The sequence below is a fragment of the Abramis brama genome (assembly GCF_963993115.1).
Source record: "Abramis brama genome assembly, chromosome: 16".
In the NCBI taxonomy this organism is placed as follows: Eukaryota; Metazoa; Chordata; class Actinopteri; order Cypriniformes; family Leuciscidae; genus Abramis; species Abramis brama.
This window is the reverse complement of record NC_139978.1, coordinates 37,325,797-37,345,856: the sequence shown is the minus strand read 5'-3', so window position 1 is coordinate 37,345,856 and position 20,060 is coordinate 37,325,797. Positions and strand designations below refer to the sequence as shown.

The 20,060-nt window shown below is 39.6% G+C and overlaps 1 protein-coding gene across 3 annotated transcripts in view; it reads right to left on the bottom strand.

Moving 5' to 3' along the window:
• Window positions 1-20,060, bottom strand: part of sema6a (sema domain, transmembrane domain (TM), and cytoplasmic domain, (semaphorin) 6A) — a 77,779-nt gene that overhangs the window by 49,551 nt on the left and 8,168 nt on the right. For all 3 annotated transcript variants that reach the window (XM_084086732.1, XM_084086730.1, XM_084086731.1), the window contains exons 2-3: window positions 1,890-2,010; window positions 1,064-1,181 (exon numbers count right to left, since the gene is read on the bottom strand). In XM_084086732.1, the coding sequence (XP_083942858.1) occupies window positions 1,064-1,181; window positions 1,890-1,989 (218 nt within the window). In that variant the 5' untranslated portion in view covers window positions 1,990-2,010. The remainder of the gene's footprint in view (window positions 1-1,063; window positions 1,182-1,889; window positions 2,011-20,060) is intronic.

The following is a 20,060-nucleotide window of genomic DNA, read 5'->3' as shown; positions in this document are numbered from 1 at the left end:
AAGAGTACACTTGAAATATTGTTGAAATTGTAATTATTGTTGTAATTGTAACATTTTTAATAAAATAGCAAAACATATTTACAAGAGAGATGTAAGCGAAATCTTAAATGGTCAATATAAGTCTTCTTCTAAATACATCTTTTGTCCTTGCATTGTGGCTCAGTCAGTGTCACACCTGAGTGAATGGCTCATTATGCAGAGTGGGTGGGACATTCATAATCTAAGGTGTAAACTACTCCTCCCCCTCGCATATTGGCTTTCCAAGCAAAACCTGTTTTACACCATTTAAATCAATGTATTTTTTTTTGTGAACGATAAAGCAAGACTATTTTTACATCATTTTGAAGCTAGAACTCAAAGGGACAACATCCATTAGTCAAAAGTCTTGTGGACACATATTTAATATGTGTTTTGTGGTCTTAATTCAGCAACTTTCATTTTAATTTTTTCCAATAACCACGCATAAACATTATTCTCTTAAAAATACAAACATCTACATACACGTTGCTCGCATATTATGGTAGCCCTGTTTGTGCTATATAGAGTGAATTTACACCTTTGCCATTAACATGTTTATAAATAACTGAAAAAAGCACAAATGTCAAGGCATGTCAGAACATCTCAAGGACCCCAAAAACAGCTTGGTCCCCAGAGGGTTAATCTCTGGCCAAATCAAACAAGCATGTTCATCATGAGAAATCAGATTTGAGATCATTTACAAAAAACAGCTAAAGGATTATTAAATCAATAAAGATATATTATGATTATTTGTTGTAATTCTGATCAGAAACAGACTGTAGACGCATGAGCTGCATGTTCACAAACTAACACTATTAACAGTAAGAACTGTAACCTAGAAGGTCCTGTTGTGATAACACGAATGTGAAACTTTATAAACAAACGCTGATTAGCATGAAGAGGTCGTAGCGTCTGAACATGTGTTTGTTTATGTCCGTCTGCTGCTCGCTGGAATGGGCTGCCGGTTACCATGCCAACCATCTGGTCAATCTCCAGTCTAGCAGAGTCCGCTAATAACCGGCCAGATCCTGGAATAGCGGCTCACCTGGCAGCAACATAGAGCGTTCGGTTCATGATGACGATCAGCTGGATGTCCAGTCGGTGGCGCTGCGTGTTGTTCCGGCCCGGTTTGTGACCCACGAACGCTGGATATTGTTTGGTATCTGACAGAGAGAAAGATTAATGCCAGTGTTTAATTTCGCAGCGAGACATTTGATGCCAAATGATCAGTTCATTAAAGAGCCCATGAAATCCACACGTCATCGAACGCTCAAACTCAAATATTACATTCATTATCATCATCATCACATGTCCACGGTTCCCTGATGTTGATTAATGGTCACATGACATGCATCTAAACAAACATTGCATCTCTTTTAGTAATGCTTTACGGCAGTGGCGTGAATCACACACAATGGAGGGTTTTTTCTTTACACTAATGTCATAGACGAATCATTCCGTTCTTAAAAGAACATTTATATAATCTAAATAATCTTTTTCTACTATAAAGAAGCTTTTATGCGCTGAAAGATTCCATGGATGTTAAAGCTTCTTCATGGAACCATCGATGCCGATAAAGAAGATTTATTTTTAAGAGAGCCGGAAACAAAACGGTGCGATTTCATTGGGCTTTTGAGTTCAAAGCTGAAATATTTTATGTTGTGGGACAAAATGTGTTTATAAATCACACTAGATGATGTTTGCTGGAGATGTACAAACACAGAATGTGTTCTGTAGGGTTAGTGGAGAGAATACAACGCTTGTACAGTATAAAATACATGATGTCTACACAAATAACCCACAAAACATGAAATCAACGTGTGTGTGTGTGAATGTAGAGAGGAGATGAGATGTGAAATGCAGTTACTCACAGTTGGCATGTGACACACTGATGGGCTCGGTGTCTTCTGGGAAAGCGGCTCTTGCCGTCTGAAGAACGGAGAAATACAGCAACAGGGCCTGAGACCGCATGTTTGACCTCTGAACTTCAGCCTGCGGAGGACACACACACACACTTTTATCAAACACAGCTCACTTTAAATGGCTGAGGAGAATATGCGTCAGATCCACAGACTGTATAAAACACCCGTAGTGTTTCTGAAGCCCAAAGTGGGCGGAACCGGCCGTCGCCATCTTGGCCGCCCATCACTCGCAGATAAACGAGGCGGATTAGCAGAGGTGACGTGACGCAAACGCTAGCAGAAAAACGGCTAGTAGTGACATCAGCGGCAATCCACCTGTCACTCAAGTGGCCACGCCCTTAATTATGCAGAACTTTAAGGCTTAATATCATTTAAACAGATGAGTTATAAAAACATTCATTCCCCTCACAGTCGTCATGAACGGCAACATTAGCTTTATAGACCAAAACCACTTTTTGCACCAGACTATAAACGTGTTTTTTTCTGCTGTAAAGTTGGGCATTTTAACATGGGTGTCTATGGGATTGAGTCTCTTCTGCAGCCGGCCTCTAGTGGCCAGTGTATGAACTGCAGTTTAAGTCACTTCAGTGTTGGACTCAAGAGAGAGACAGAAGGGTTGACGTTTGGTCAGATCGATCGCAGCGCTGAGCATCATGGGTAAGTTACTGCTGACACGGATCTCAGCCAATCAGAGAATCAGGGAAGAAGCAATCTTCATTACTGCAGCTCTGATTTACACGCTGACCTCTGACCTCTGACGGGCGCCTGAGTTTCCCTGTGCAACAAATTACTCCACAAATCACAGATTCTGCAGCTCTTCTTTTCACATGGAGAAAAAGTGAGTGATGAAACGCATCCGCTCACACACACACACACACACACACACACACACACACACACACACACACACATAAAAACACCAACACAAACACACACACACACACAAATACAAACACAAATACACACAAACACCAACACAAACACAAGTTACATTCATGCGTTTGATAAGACGCTTTTATCCAGAGCGACTGACGTTGAACTCATTCACTGGAAGCGAACACAAGATCTCTGTTATAAAGAATAAAGTGCTTTTATTTTTTTATAAGGGCTTATATTTCTGCATTAGTCCTGCGTGACACACTGTATCCCACAATGCAACCTGCTCCAGTTCCAGTGTGAAGAATGAATCAGTGATTTTCACATCTCTCTCGACTCATGATTTAATCACACTGACAAAAAGTCAGACTTTTGAACACAAATGTCACCATAAATTCTTATTTTTTATGGAATATTACAGTGTTTATCATTAATGATTTATGGGTGCACATCATTAGTGTTAATAATGTTGACTCAGAATAAGTTCCTCTTGCAGCGTCTCTTCTCTCCTCTGATGATGTGGGCGGGGCAACCTGTCACTCACATGAGCTCAGCCAATAGCAAACCACAACCATCCAACCATCCAACCAATTCCCCACAGACACAATCAAGCCCCGCCCACATGTGCTCTTGTTCCAGAAGCGCTTCACTCGATATACGACACAATAGAGGAGAAACGACCAGCGCAACTTCAGTCTCATGCATTTAAAACTAACACAACTCTTTTTATGGCAAGACACAGATTAAAATGTAGCAAATGTGTGTTCATAATCCATGAGCCATCGACAGAAACACCACAACATCAGATTAAACACAATGAACACATCACACACACACACACTGTCCAGATGGATGATTGACAGCTCTTCCTCCAGAGTGTCAGGCCTGTAATGAATTAAAGCTGTAATTGAAACGCCAGTAAATGATGTTTGAGCCGTTTCTTCAGAGAAACACACTCACGTTAATAAACCAGAGGCTGTAAACATGATACTGACCAGCGCAAAGGAATTAAACGAGACCAGTCATTTCTGTGAGACAGATTTTACTAGAAAAGGGCCGAACGCAGAAACAATCCCTCTTTTCTTCATCACGAGCTGCTGAATAACACACTCCTGCTCTTCTGTCACACACACACACACACACACACACACACACACACACACACACTGGTGAAGGAGAACGACGACAGCGTTTAAATAACACAACCTTCTCCATTCCTGACAATCAGAAGAAGACGAGCAGAATCATCTACACAAACACACACTCTAAAACTGCAGGGTTGTTTTTACGTTGGGTTAAAAAATTGGGTTAGGGTTAGGGTTAACCCAACTGCTGAGTCTGTCCATATTAGACCCAAATTTGGGCTGAAACAACCAAGCATTTTTTTAGAGAGCAGAGAGAATCACGAGAGTTCACGTCTGACCTAACCCTAACCCACAGAGAATATTCACACACACTTCAACTCAAGTCTCCTTCATTTATACAGCGCTTTCACAACACAGAGCGTTTCACAGCATCTTTACAGTGATAACAGGAGATTACAGTAGCAGAGATTGTTCAGGCTTTACAGCAGATCTAGAATAAAGTTATTGTCCAGATAAAGTTAGTTTTGATTGATTCACTTCCGTTGTAAAGATCATTAGTTATTAACTTAGGGGCCGCTAACACACACCGCTCTCACAGAAAACAGAAACTTTTAATGTGTTCTGGACGTTCATTCACACACAACAGTGTTTGGAGCTCGAGAACACACACTCTGAAACAGCTTCTGGTGCTTCAAACTGAAGTGTGTTTGAAACGACACACACACACCACAGACGCTGAGCTCAGTCGTTGTGAAGAACTGAGATGAAGAACACACACACAGACGCCGAGCTCAGTCGCTGTCCTCGACTCTGTTCCAGCTCTTCTTAATTGGATCCGATGCTTTAAAGACTCGTTCTCAGTCACTCACCCTCATCTGTAATCTTCTCTAATCAGAGGCTCAGCGGCCGAGAACAACACGAGCACACACACACACACACACACACACACACACACACACACACACACAGACAACAACCTGAAACACATCACCAATCAAACAGACATGATGATCTTCAGACGGAAGCACAGCCCTATCAGACACTCAAAGTCATTACTTTAAATAAAATGTTAATGTAAAATTATATCAAATAAAATGTAATAAAACCCAGCTAATTAAAATATGCTCTAAAAAGTTGAGGGTTAGGGGTTGAAAATGTTATTTCTGAATGTTCAATATGTTTTTTTAATGTTTTAAAAGCATTTTCTCTTGGTTATGTGAATGCTAGAGAAAACATTTAATTGTATCATTCTTCAAACATTTTGGGAACGTTACTTATGAATGTTCTCTGAAACAAGTAACATTTAAAAAATGTTAGATGAACATCCAGCTAAAAGGTTCCATGAATGTTTCCATAACATTTTGAGAACATTATTAAAGGCCAGATAACTGTGAAGGAACGTTCTATTAACGTTACTGGAAGAACGTTTGAACGTGCAAATTCTCATGTTCTTTTAGTTTAACTCTACGTACGAAAATAACTAAAATTGAAACAAAAATTAATAAATACTATTTAAGACATTCAAAATAAACAACAAAACAACAACAAAAACACTAAAACTAACTGAAATTAAAATGAAAACTAAATATATAAAAACTATTAAAGGGGTCATGACACAATTATCCCTTAAAACTCATCTCTGATCACCAAAATTACAAATTTATTTGTTTTTCCCTTGAAAAAAAAATTTCTTCATGCCTTAAAATATCTTGAATGTAACTCGACACCCTCGCCTCATTTAGTATACGCGGTTCTATGAATATGCAAATGAGCCCCGCCTCCACTCACTCACTCAGCTCAGAGATCCACTGGTTGACGATCACACGTTGATCTAATTGGTTACAAGGTAGTTTGTGATACTGTTTCCTATGCCGTGACGTTAGCCAATCAGTGTGTGTGTTTACTGACAGCCTTAAAGGAGCCACGCATTTAAAACTGATCATTTCAGACACAGGCTCAGAATGAGGGTTGAAAATAGTCGTTTTTCTGCATTTGTTTTTGTGCAAAAAACTTTAGCATTATAAGTGAACCTCAAGGAATGTATTCAAATAATAAAAAAGATCCATGCCCTAACCCTTTAAAATAACTATAATAGTAAAATAACACAGGTTCACACAGGAGCTTCGTCTCATCTTCTCTTTCTCCCGAGGGATTTCCACAGCGACGGCTGTTCAATATCTCATTTCTTTCCTGCGTCAGAAGAGGTTTGTGATGAGACGCTCCTGATATCAGCTGTGTCATGTCATTTTTCTAATGGAGATTTCTCATTAATTTAGCGTCTGGATCATAGATCACAGGTCTGCGTTTCCCTCAAAGGTTACGCTCAGAGTCGTCGTCTCAGTCTCAGTCCGAACACACCGATACGGGAGAGAAGCATCTAAACTCAATTGTTGTGTTACGTGAGCCGAATACAGAGTTTACGGAGCAGATCCGCTTCTTCATTAAAGCCTGTAATTTAATTGTACACTTAGAATAATTGGTGCTAATTTGAGGCGCTCATGAGGAGAATACAGAGAGTGACGCATAGAGACGGAGAGAAAAACAACAACAATAGCAGGAATCATTATTCAGGACGGAAGAATCAATAAACATCGAACAGTCATGTTTAAAATCATTTAAGAATTAAACTACTCCGAGGAAGAGCTCGGGAGACATGGATGAGATCTCGGTTACTCTCAGAGATCCTCTTTCATGATGAGACGTGATCGAGTTCATATTGACTTTCCAGTGCAAACTTCGATGATTTAAATTATAGTTAATCTAGCCTAATTAAAATTATACAGATACAAAATCAAGGAGAAATGTTGTATTACTATAGAGCTGCAGATATGACGTGTTTATAGACCAAAACCTGAAGTCGATGAGTTCTGTGCCGAACACGAGCTCAAGATATTCTCATGTTTTACTCGACGGCATTAAACACACCAGTAACTCCCTCTTGTGATTCTTTAAAAAGCTTTTATATTGATTTGAATATAACAAGCATGTCGGATATTAAACGTCATCAGGCCGAACAGATAAACTCATCTACTCGCTTATAATCACGCTCTCGCAAACTATTCTAACTCTTAAGTGTTTTTAAATAAAGACTAGAGACATTGAAGTCATGCAACCGTAGTTTGTTTACAGCCAACGTTTAGATCTACAGCTTCAGGCTCCAAAATTCATAAAATATTATCAAGATGCATAAAAAGATGATAAAGAATAATTTATGTAAGAGTCATAAATGTTTGTTGGTCTCAGAGCTTATTTTCTGCAGTAATCCAAAGAAAGCCAGTGGGAAAATCCTGTTGGGTTTTTGTCGAGGGAACCAGTGATGATAAAACCTGCGAAAATACTGATGTTTTATTAAAGATCATGCTGTTCTTGAAACCTCAATATTAACAGTTTATTAAACAAGGAGCTTTATCACAATTACAGCAGAACATACAGTACCAGAGCAAATATTGGTTACATGAGCGGCCTTTGAATACTGAGTTGGACAATGGCAGCAAAAAGACTTGATTCTGGAGGAGATGCACGAGAGATTTTGTTTTCGATTCTGCTTATCGATTCCGATTCGTATCGATTTATCATTTAAAAAAAAACAGTAAAAAAAAACAAAACAAATATCATTCACATTTAGTCTTATTGCAAAACATTTAATTGTGGCTGAATATCATGAACAGAAATCAACAGACTAAAGAACACTTACACAAGGAGCGTTTGCCTGTGGTTTAAAAACACCATAGAAGAACAACTAGCAGAACTAATATAAACTTCAAGCATTATTAAAGACAGGTAAACACTCAGTAATTAAAAAAGAACAAATAAAAAATTAGCAATCGCAACAAATAGAACAAATTTCGCAACAATTGACTTTGTACAGCGACGCGTGTGTCATTCCTATTTCTCACCCAACGCACAGCGGACTTTTCCCTCCACAGACGCACGTCGGTAAATTAGGGAATGAACTTGCGCTCCCGGGGGCGGTTCAGGGGAAAGAGGAGGCGTGTTCCGGCGCAAACGTTCCCTGGTGCTATTTTGCAGTTTCAGAAAACAATTCCGCCACAGACCAGGAGAAACCTCGTCTAAAGTCAGCGGCGCGTTATTCAGATGCTATCTTAAGGGCGCATGCTTGGCCATAATGTAGCGTGAGCACAACACACACACACTTTGCTTCTCTCATCTACACAGATGCAGCAGTTCACATTTTTGCAAACCATACATAATTACAAGGAAAAATATTCCACATGAGGGAAATCATTGTTGTGTCCATGATGATGTGAAAAATAGGCATAAATCTAGCTTACACATTTACCCAAATTATCATACGCCTGTTTAACCGAAGCTAATCTGGGTGTGTTTCTCCATCCCCAATGTCACTTCTCTGTGTTTTACGGCCCTGACGAGAACGTCGGTCTCCTCGGCTGTGAACCGCTCCTGGTGAATCCGCCGTTATAATAGCAATCCGCCATGGATCAAGCGCGCCTGCTCTTAAAGGGAATGTGAGATGACGCTCTGATTGGTTTATTTCACGTTACGCCCAAACCACACCTATGAGTAATGAAGCTACTTCAGACCAACACATTTTAGATTTGCGTCGGACCCGCCCACAAAGTTACTTGCGTTTCGCGTTTGATACTTGCGTTTCAGATCGTTAAAATAGGGCCCAAAATATGCATTACAAATATAGTTACAAAAGATATTCAGCCAAGAACTAGTGAATTGTTTCTTTGTCTTGTGTTGTTTGATGAGTGTTATTAGAGATGGCAGCAGGAATATTAGCGGGAATATTAGAGTTATTATAGAGCGGGAATATTAGTGTTATTATAGAGCAGGAATATCAGTGTTATTATAGAGCGGGAATATCAGTGTTATTATAGAGCGAGAATATCAGTGTTATTATAGAGCGGGAATATTAGTGTTATGGAATATTAGTGTTATTATAGAGCGGGAATATTAGTGTTATTATAGAGCGGGAATATCAGTGTTATTATAGAGCGGGAATATCAGTGTTATTATAGAGCGGGAATATCAGTGTTATTATAGAGCGGGAATATTAGTGTTATGGAATATTAGTGTTATTATAGAGCGGGAATATTAGTGTTATTATAGAGCGGGAATATTAGTGTTATGGAATATTAGTGTTATTATAGAGCGGGAATATTAGTGTTATTATAGAGCGGGAATATTAGTGTTATTATAGAGCGGGAATATCAGTGTTATTATAGAGCGGGAATATCAGTGTTATTATAGAGCGGGAATATTAGTGTTATGGAATATTAGTGTTATTATAGAGCGGGAATATTAGTGTTATTATAGAGCGGGAATATTAGTGTTATGGAATATTAGTGTTATTATAGAGCGGGAATATTAGTGTTATTATAGAGCGGGAATATCAGTGTTATTATAGAGCGGGAATATCAGTGTTATTATAGAGCGGGAATATCAGTGTTATTATAGAGCGGGAATATTAGTGTTATGGAATATTAGTGTTATTATAGAGCGGGAATATTAGTGTTATTATAGAGCGGGAATATTAGTGTTATGGAATATTAGTGTTATTATAGAGCGGGAATATTAGTGTTATGGAATATTAGTGTTATTATAGAGCGGGAATATTAGTGTTATGGAATATTAGTGTTATTATAGAGCGGGAATATTAGTGTTATTATAGAGCGGGAATATCAGTGTTATTATAGAGCAGGAATATTAGTGTTATTATAGAGCGAGAATATCAGTGTTATTATAGAGCGGGAATATTAGTGTTATTATAGAGCGGGAATATTAGTGTTATTATAGAGCGGGAATATTAGTGTTATTATAGAGCGGGAATATTAGTGTTATGGAATATTAGTGTTATTATAGAGCGGGAATATTAGTGTTATTATAGAGCGGGAATATCAGTGTTATTATAGAGCGGGAATATCAGTGTTATTATAGAGCGGGAATATCAGTGTTATTATAGAGCGGGAATATCAGTGTTATTATAGAGCGGGAATATCAGTGTTATTATAGAGCGGGAATATTAGTGTTATGGAATATTAGTGTTATTATAGAGCGGGAATATTAGTGTTATTATAGAGCGGGAATATTAGTGTTATGGAATATTAGTGTTATTATAGAGCGGGAATATTAGTGTTATGGAATATTAGTGTTATTATAGAGCGGGAATATTAGTGTTATTATAGAGCGGGAATATCAGTGTTATTATAGAGCGGGAATATCAGTGTTATTATAGAGCGGGAATATTAGTGTTATGGAATATTAGTGTTATTATAGAGCGGGAATATTAGTGTTATTATAGAGCGGGAATATTAGTGTTATGGAATATTAGTGTTATTATAGAGCGGAATATTAGTGTTATTATAGAGCGGGAATATCAGTGTTATGGAATATTAGTGTTATTATAGAGCGGGAATATTAGTGTTATTATAGAGCGGGAATATCAGTGTTATTATAGAGCGGGAATATCAGTGTTATTATAGAGCGGGAATATTAGTGTTATGGAATATTAGTGTTATTATAGAGCGGGAATATTAGTGTTATTATAGAGCGGGAATATTAGTGTTATGGAATATTAGTGTTATTATAGAGCGGGAATATTAGTGTTATTATAGAGCGGGAATATCAGTGTTATTATAGAGCGGGAATATCAGTGTTATTATAGAGCGGGAATATCAGTGTTATTATAGAGCGGGAATATTAGTGTTATGGAATATTAGTGTTATTATAGAGCAGGAATATTAGTGTTATTATAGAGCGAGAATATCAGTGTTATTATAGAGCGGGAATATTAGTGTTATTATAGAGCGGGAATATTAGTGTTATGGAATATTAGTGTTATTATAGAGCAGGAATATTAGTGTTATTATAGAGCGAGAATATCAGTGTTATTATAGAGCGGGAATATTAGTGTTATTATAGAGCGGGAATATTAGTGTTATTATAGAGCGGGAATATTAGTGTTATTATAGAGCGGGAATATTAGTGTTATGGAATATTAGTGTTATTATAGAGCGGGAATATTAGTGTTATTATAGAGCGGGAATATTAGTGTTATGGAATATTAGTGTTATTATAGAGCGGAAATATTAGTGTTATTATAGAGCGGGAATATTAGTGTTATTATAGAGCGGGAATATTAGTGTTATGGAATATTAGTGTTATTATAGAGCGGGAATATTAGTGTTATTATAGAGCGGGAATATTAGTGTTATTATAGAGCGGGAATATTAGTGTTATGGAATATTAGTGTTATTATAGAGCGGGAATATTAGTGTTATTATAGAGCGGGAATATTAGTGTTATTATAGAGCGGGAATATTAGTGTTATTATAGAGCGGGAATATCAGTGTTATTATAGAGCAGGAATATTAGTGTTATTATAGAGCAGGAATATTAGTGTTATGGAATATTAGTGTTATTATAGAGCAGGAATATTAGTGTTATTATAGAGCGGGAATATTAGTGTTATGGAATATTAGTGTTATTATAGAGCAGGAATATTAGGCTGCTGTCACTTTAAGAGCTGCCCAGTTACACACCTGTTCAACACTGAAAACAGAGTCCCACGCGTGCTTGAATTGTTTAGGAATAAGAAGAATCGAATTTTTTATTTTATAACAAGTATTCGATTCCCGACCCTTCACCCGCCGAGAGTGAAGCGCCTGACCGACCCTGTTCCTCTACGAGTGATTTCTCTGAGTTCAGACCTGATGCACGCAGAGCTCCAGAGGTTGTGTGGATGTGCTGGAAACGCTCAGACACAAAGAGACTCACAGCTGTCAGCACCATCTCCGCGCTGAACGCCCGCTGTGAGGATTATGCTCCTTTCCAGATAAAACGCTCCAACGCTGCAAAATAAACAGCAGCGCTAAAGCAGCTTATGCTCGCCAGAAACTGCATTCTCATATCGCAAAGTGGAAGTTTTGACTTTAAAACAGCCCTTGAGGATTCCTGACGGAGAAAATGAGCATCAGCTCACCGTGAAGAATCATGCCAAGGCCTGGAGTGTGTGTGTGTGTGTGTGTGTGTGTGTGTGTGTGAAGAGCAGAACAAAGAGCCGTTATCACATCAGCGGCAGGGGAACGTTCATTATAAACCTTCGACTGACGGGAATCCAGTGTCCTCTGAACACACACACACACACACACGTCACACTGACACAGAGTGTTAAAGGCTCGCTTCATTCTGTCCTCATTTACTCGTCACTCAAACCTCGATAACTCATCTACTCACGAATCGCTTTCACCGTTTATAATCGAGCTCTAACTCATCCAGGGAAACACTGATGTGAAGACCAAACCAAAAACTATTCAGACACCAGATATAATTATTGATATTGTTTCACTAGTGTGATCAGGACTCTATAGTGCATTTCTGTAAGTGAGGAGAGCAAAATAAAGTAAACTGTGACATATTATACCCACATATTCTTCATTCAGTGACTACCAGTGACAATGGGACCAAAACTGATTCGGACACTTTGAGCTGATCATGTTTTGCTGAAGTGTTTCTTCTTTAATTGCTAATGCTCTTTTTACACACAGACTGAACACAATGAAGCATTGCTTGGTGATTGGTTGAGCTAAACTGGTATTATCTAATTGTGTAGTTAAATTTAACAACTGACAGATATTCAACAAAATTCATGTGTGAGACAGTCTAACAGAAGGACGGACAAAACCAGTCAAATATCAACTGAGTTCTGCTCATATTTAATTACCAGCATTTTCTAAACTATAGCGAATAAACTGATAATGTGAGAAATGTTGAAGATGTCTGAATAAATGTTGGTTTGACTGTAAATAAAACCAAACTCATGTAAAAATGATCATCAACTGAACATCATCCAGTAAGGAGGCAAACATGTATTTAATTTGAGGAATAAATGTTGTTTTCCCAGTGGAGCTCCAGCTATTAAACTCCTCAAATGAGCCGCGGACACAATCTGCCTTCCATTATCATCTCATTCAGACGCTTTTGTCCACGTCGTTTATCATCGTTGACCGAACGGGTCATTCTCTGTCTCAGCGCTGAGATAATCGGAGCGTCTCTGACGCCGCTCACGCAGACGTAATATCCATCAGGATGAATCCCAACATCCCTCACTGAGGGCTGCTATAGATAACTACATCTAAAATCTTTAAAAAACAACAACAAAAATTTTACTTGAAATAAAATGAACATTAACTGAAATTAAATAAAAAATAAATAAATGTCTAATAAAAATGAAAAAACAACAAAATTACCAAAACTTTAAGACAGAAAAAAAAAGAAAATGGAAAATACAAAATGTTGGCACACCTCCGCTCCTTAAATGGAAAATAAACTAGTTTTCTCACCAAAAGTGACATTTCGAGCTCTTCATCAATACAAGAATATCTGAATAATACTAAAATATCACGGCTGTGCCTGTTAAAGCTTCTCACTGTAATTTCTGAGGAATGAGATCGCTGAATAATGTAAAGCGGCGTAATGGGATTGAGGAGCTGCTTAAGTTCAAATATCCACTCAACTAATGAATCCGGCGCAGATCATCCGCTCTCAGGGAACACCGGAATCCTTTATTTCCTTCAGGAACAATGAAAGACGCGAGCATGAAAACATCCCTGTATCCCTCATGAAGCACAAACACAATCTCCAGAAACAACATGATTCACAGCAGCTCCTCTGTGAAAAACTGAACCTGACCTCGTTAGCATGAGCACATCCGTGTTTATCCGCGTCGTTCTGCTAGTTCCTGCTAACCTAATAAACACGGGAACACTGAGACTCGATGCGTGTTTACTGCACTAGATTTGAAATGTTTTATCACTGATATTCTGCACCAATTTCCCTGGAAGATTTACTGTAAAAAATGATCGTGATTTTAATGGTAAAAAACGGTTAATTGGTTAACAGAAAGTTTCCGTACTATATACGGTGAATAACTGTGATAGATCTAACCATACATTTTTACAGTAAAATACTGTTAAATCTACAGTTTTTGGAAGTGAAAAAGAACAAATTATTGTATAATTTACAGTAAAAAAATGTAATTTGACATTCCCACATTTCCCTGCATGACACTTTTTTGTTGAAATAACTGTTTCTTCATAGTTTTTTCTCATCAGTTATGTAGATTAGGGTTTTATGTTACATTTAATGGTGTTAAATTCATTCTTCTTGCATTTTTTAAATGTCATGTGTGTTACCATGATGGTGTTTAGTGTGTGTGTGTGTGTGAGAATGACACTGTGCAGCTTCTATATATTACTAATAACTATCTTGTGGAAAAGCTGCTTGTGATGAGCTTTGATTGATCATGTGACTCTCATCAGCGCTGTGATTGGTGGATGTCAGTGTATTACAATGGTACAAAACAGATATTAGTGCTTCAATATGTCGGTAAATTAACATTATATCAGATAATGAAATATGTTTTTTTTACTGTAAATTTAAGTTACGTCTGTAAAACCTAAAATGTTGCTACCGTATTTTCTACGTTAAATTTCTGGCCACAACAGAATTTCTCAGGTTTTTTACCGTAAATTTACCAGATTTGTTTCCCAGTGTTTTCTTGAACACATGGGATGGAAACACTGCTTTATTAACGCAAATGTTTTCTCATCCCACTGGTTTGGACAGGAAACAGGAAACACATGAGGACACACAGGAAGTCAAGACACCATCGGTCACATGACACCTCCAGCGAAGAGTGAACTTCTGAGACGCACAGAGAGTGTGTGTGACGTGTGTGTGTGTGTGTGTGTGTGTGTGGGCAGAGGTAAATCCCAGCGCTGCAGATTATAGTCTCTATCTGAGGGAACAGACGCGCCTCCAGCGCTGCTCCTTTATTTCCCTCAACGGGATTAAAGCCATGAATCCGTCAGCATTCCCATTAGCACAGCGACGCACAGGGAGTTTCTTCAGCTACACTCACATTACACTCTTTTACAGTCGTGATGATGTTTCTCCACTAGAACAGGTTTTCCTGCTTGAATGTTGATTATTCTCCTCATATCCTCCATTGTTGCGGCTCCTCTCTTCCCAGTCTGTCAGTAATGCTCTGTTTACTTCCTGTCTCTATGAAGCCCCTCCTTCTGAAAAGCACACTGTGCTCTGATTGGTCGGCTGGAGCAGTGTGTTGTGATTGGTCGAGCGCTTCGAGTGTGTTTGGGAAATGTCCCGCCCCTAATTACCATAACCACCAGTTTAACACACTACTAACTAACTCAACCAGGCCCCGCCCCTTTATTCTGCGCATTAATTATTATAATGAGGAATATTGTGACGTGTTCGTTCCCGGAAGAAACTCGAGACTAATGGAGGCGTTTCAGGAGTTCAGGAACACTGACACTGATATAGAGAAGAGCTGGAGCTTCTTCATGATCAAACAGCAACACTAACACAGATGAAGATGAGGAAAGCACATCAGATCCTCTATAAAAAGGTTCTTTAGATAATTAAAATGACGTGAGTTTACGAGCGCCTGTCAAACCGTAAGAGAACAGCAGCTGATTACGGCTCATTACATCACTGCGAGTCGGGAACGTTCACGGGTTCATCTTCACTGGAGTATGATCTGGAGTCGGTCGTGTGATCTAGTCATGTGATCTGGAGTCGGTCATGTGATCTGGAGTCAGTCATGTGATCTGGAGTCGGTCATGTGATCTGGAGTCAGTCATGTGATCTGAAGTCAGTCATGTGACGTGTGTAACGCTGATCTGATGCTTCTAAAAGCGTCAGTGTTCCTGTTGAATTCACTCCTCACATCCTCACATCCCACACCACTGACTCCTACACAACAACATCTGAGACATCACACACTCACAAACTCACACACTCTCACTCTCACACACACACACACACACACACACAGTCACTCACACACATCTTTTTCTTCTGTGAAAGAACACACTTCATCAGTTCAACACTGACGGTCCCTGCGTGACCAGCAGAACATCTTCAGTACGAGAGTAAATAATGAACTCAGTCCTGAACACCTGACGGGCTCGAGGAGGGACAGAGGCTCTTCACACTCGGGTGAGCATGTGGGGCACAGAGTGTGTGTGTGTGTGTGTGTGTGTTGGGGCTCATCAGTAACGGGGACCCGGAGCTCTTTGTCTCTTTCTCACGTGATTCACACTGACCTCTTTGTCCAAAACACACTGAGAACCAGTTAAACCAGTCTAAACCAGGACCAGCAATTAGCAGAGCCCCATGGGGTCCCCGACACACTCCCAGCATGCACTGCGGGACACACACTCCCAGCATGCACTGCACCGAACGAATGACGCCGGTACTACAGAGTACCGATACACATTACATCAGTCGGTGCCTGAGAAGCATCTGTGCGCGAGTAAGACTATTACAACACACTGGTACAACACACACACACACACACACACACACACACGAGAGTAAGACTATTGACATACGCATGTTCTGCGTGTCTCTGTGTGAAGGAGTGTCGCAGGCAACAGACGTGCGGTTTTATTTAACACACACACACACACACTCACACACACTCACTCACACACACAAACACACACTCACTCACACACACACACACTCACTCACACACAAAGGTCTTCACCACAACCTGTTGCTTGACAAAAAAGTTTGATTTCATATAAAAGATCAATTAAATTAGTGTTTTATGTCTTCATTTGATTACTAGAAAATTCACAACACAAAAAATGACTAATATGGCTGTTTTTCTGTGTGTGACAGACGTCTGACGAGTGTGTGACGGTGAAGGAGAACACACACTCGTAATCACGCGTGACCGTCTCCGTCATGGAGAGCCGATCACAGGACTCTGTCCTCGAGACGAGTGTGAAACATGAAACTAAACATTTGTGGATCAAAAAAGTTCATCAAAGTTGTTCTAAAACTCATGTATATGAAAGGTTTCGATCCACTTCAAATGTGGACTAATGAACATACACAACATTACAACTGTTTTCTTATACAAACCAAACTATATAACGAAAGAAAACTCAGACCTCATTCTTTAGCTGCACTAATCATTCATATAAAATCTAGGAATAATGTCATTGCAGTTAATCTGCAATAAGAGAAGGCAATGCTCCAGAAGGGTTTTCTCAGAGATGAAATATGAAATGAGTTTATTAATCCACTGTGTTCCTGATGGAGAACGAGTCGACGTCCAGTTCACTAATATACTGTATGTTCTTCCGGCCAACATGAGGAACCTCATCAACCAGTGTTCCCTGATATCCAGATTATAGGATCATCACTGACTGGGACACCTATAATCTTTGAGGATTTATCAATTATATATTTCCAAAAGTCATTCAATACAGGAAAATTCCAAAGCATACAGTTCAGCAAATCCAGCAAATCCAGCAAATCACCTTCAGACGTTTATCAGCGTTTTAACATGTGAAGTTTCTGAAACACTAATAAACCTCATCTCTGATATCAACGTGAGTGTGTGTGTGTGTGTGTGTGTGTGTGTGTGAGTGTGAGTGTGAGTGTGAGTGTGTGTGTGAGTGTGAGAGAGTTTAGACAAAACATGTGACCCCGAGGCCACAGGAAGTCTCCGTCTGGTCTCTTGTCTTCAGACTCTGATAATCAAACACAAGACCTTCAGAACCATCGCCTGAAACGCTTCCTCTTGTTTGGGTTAAACACACACTCATTCTCCTGACTCAGTCCATCTCACACACACTCTCACACACTACACACACTCGTTCTCCTGACGGAACAGTGGAACTCGTGCTGTTCTAGTTCAGGAGAACCAGGAGAACCAGGAGAACGATGTGGTTCTTCATTAAAGCGCAGGAGAACACACACCAGTTTAACGGAGGGAATTGTTGCATGTTTCCCAGCAACCGTCACATTCTCACACACACTAGTGCAGGTCAAAGGTCACGTGACAGAGGTCAGTCAGCACAGGATTATGAATATGATGAACTGTGTTTCATTAGAAGAAATTATTCAGATCCGTTCAGCTTTAGTTGACATCAGAGATGAGGTTTATTAGTGTTTCAGGTCTCAGAAACAGCACACACACACACACACACACACACACACACACACACACACACATATATATATATAAAATCTCTAATCAGCATTTCTTCAGAGTACAGAAACCAGCTAATTCAGTTAAGTGTCAAAGTTGTAGCGCCAAATGCCAAACTCTCACAGCCCTGTTACTAAATTTGATCTCAACACACACACACACACACACACACACACACACACACTCCAGCTCTAGTACTGTATTGTTGACTCTGTGCGATGATTGTTCCTGACATGCCGTGTGTCCCAGAATGGGAAGTTCCACATGAATCGAGCTCTTGTTCCCCGTTTAACCATTAAACAACGGCTCCCACATTAACCAGCAGCGCCAGTGAAGCGAAGCGCTCGTTAGACGAGCCTCAATTAAGCCCAGTTTATTTGACACACTGTCACATTCCATACGGACGCCCGGACGATGAACGGATCTTTTCATTACAGTAACCTGGGAAAAACGGTCCGGAGCGATTAGCATATGAAAACCGTGGAGTCGCACAGAGAAACGACAGGATAGTGAGTTACTGGAGAACCAGCGTGTGGATCCTCAGAGCACACTGGAGATCAGCATCACACACACACACGCACGCACACACACACACACACACACACACACACACACACACACACAATTTGACAAGACCAACACTTGCCAACTGATCTTCATCTGATCTTCATCTTCATCTTCATCTGACACTCCCACAACTCTTGCCTCGAAGAGCTGACTTAACCCATAAAAAGCTATTTTGTTGGTATAAATGAATGAGTTCCGGCTGATCCAGCAATATTAATCATAAAAGAACTTGTCCAGCTATGACTTCTTGTTTCACAGGAGTTTAAATATGAGGAAACTCAAAGGCCAAATTCCCTCAATCATCCATCACAAAACCAAAGAATATAGTTCTGATGTGCATCAAAAGGGAGGGGCTTGGTTGCTGATTGGATGTTGAGATGTGGGCGTGGCAGTGGCTGTATGCAGATGAGCGCGTGCTTGCAGGGGCGGAGCTTAAACACACAAAATGATTGGAGAATCTGACTGTCGTTTTATAATTAGGTCAAATATTTTTAAACAAAACATACGCATGGAATAATCGTTTACAATAAGATCTATTAGAACATTTTCATTTCATGCCATCTTTAAACGGTTAATGTTTAATGCTAAATTTTTCTAAATGTCATAATCATTTGTTAAACAAGTATTCATTACTTCAGTGAGCTCATCGTTTCTGCCTTAAATTATTCCATTGTTTAAATTAATAAATGTTTAGCTAACTGTGATCTTGTATATGTACATTTCTGAAATCCATAACTTTCCTCTGATATCAGATCACTGTAAACTGTAATGTGGACTGAAATGACGTGTATTGTGAAAAGCGCTGTACGAATAAAGGGTGAATGTTGAGATCAGTACCAGATGCTTAGTGTTGTAATATAAAATCAAGTGGACTAATTAAAGCAGTCGTTGTGTGGCTATAAACGAGCAAACTCAGTGACATGACGTGAACTCTGTCGCACAACATCCACTGTGTCCATTTACAAACAAACCACACGCTTGTCCAACCCATTCTCGAGGAGCACAGCGATGAATGCAGCCATTGTGCGCTTCTCATTCCAGAGACAGTGTTTTATTTGCTGATGAAGCGCTGTTTGTGTTAGCTCGTCTCCAGACCCGCGCGCGAGAGCTCGAGCTCAGGTGTATGTAGGTCAGGTAACGCCGTATATCTGAAAACCTTAAATTAGCCGAGACTCGGCCTGAACAACACAAGATGGACGACCGGCGGTTTGCTGACGACGTGTTTCTCTTATCAAGCTGAAATACAGGAGTTTCTGAAGCTGAACGTGAGTGAAAACAACAGCTTATTTAGGGAATCATCTGACAGCAAACGTCCTTCTGTGTGTGTGTGCAGGCTCAGGAGGAACACAGCTGCGGGCTTGATGAAGAACAGACGATCGTGAGGCAGAAACAGAGACGTCTGTGATGAAGAGGCTCATGGGAAACACATGTGTAACACAGATCTGAAGGAAACGCTCCTGTCCAGTCAAGTCACGTTTATTTATACAGCGCTTTTAACAATACAAGAGTGTTTCACAGCAGCTTTACAGAGATAACAGGAGAATAATGCAACAGAGTTTGTTTCCCGAA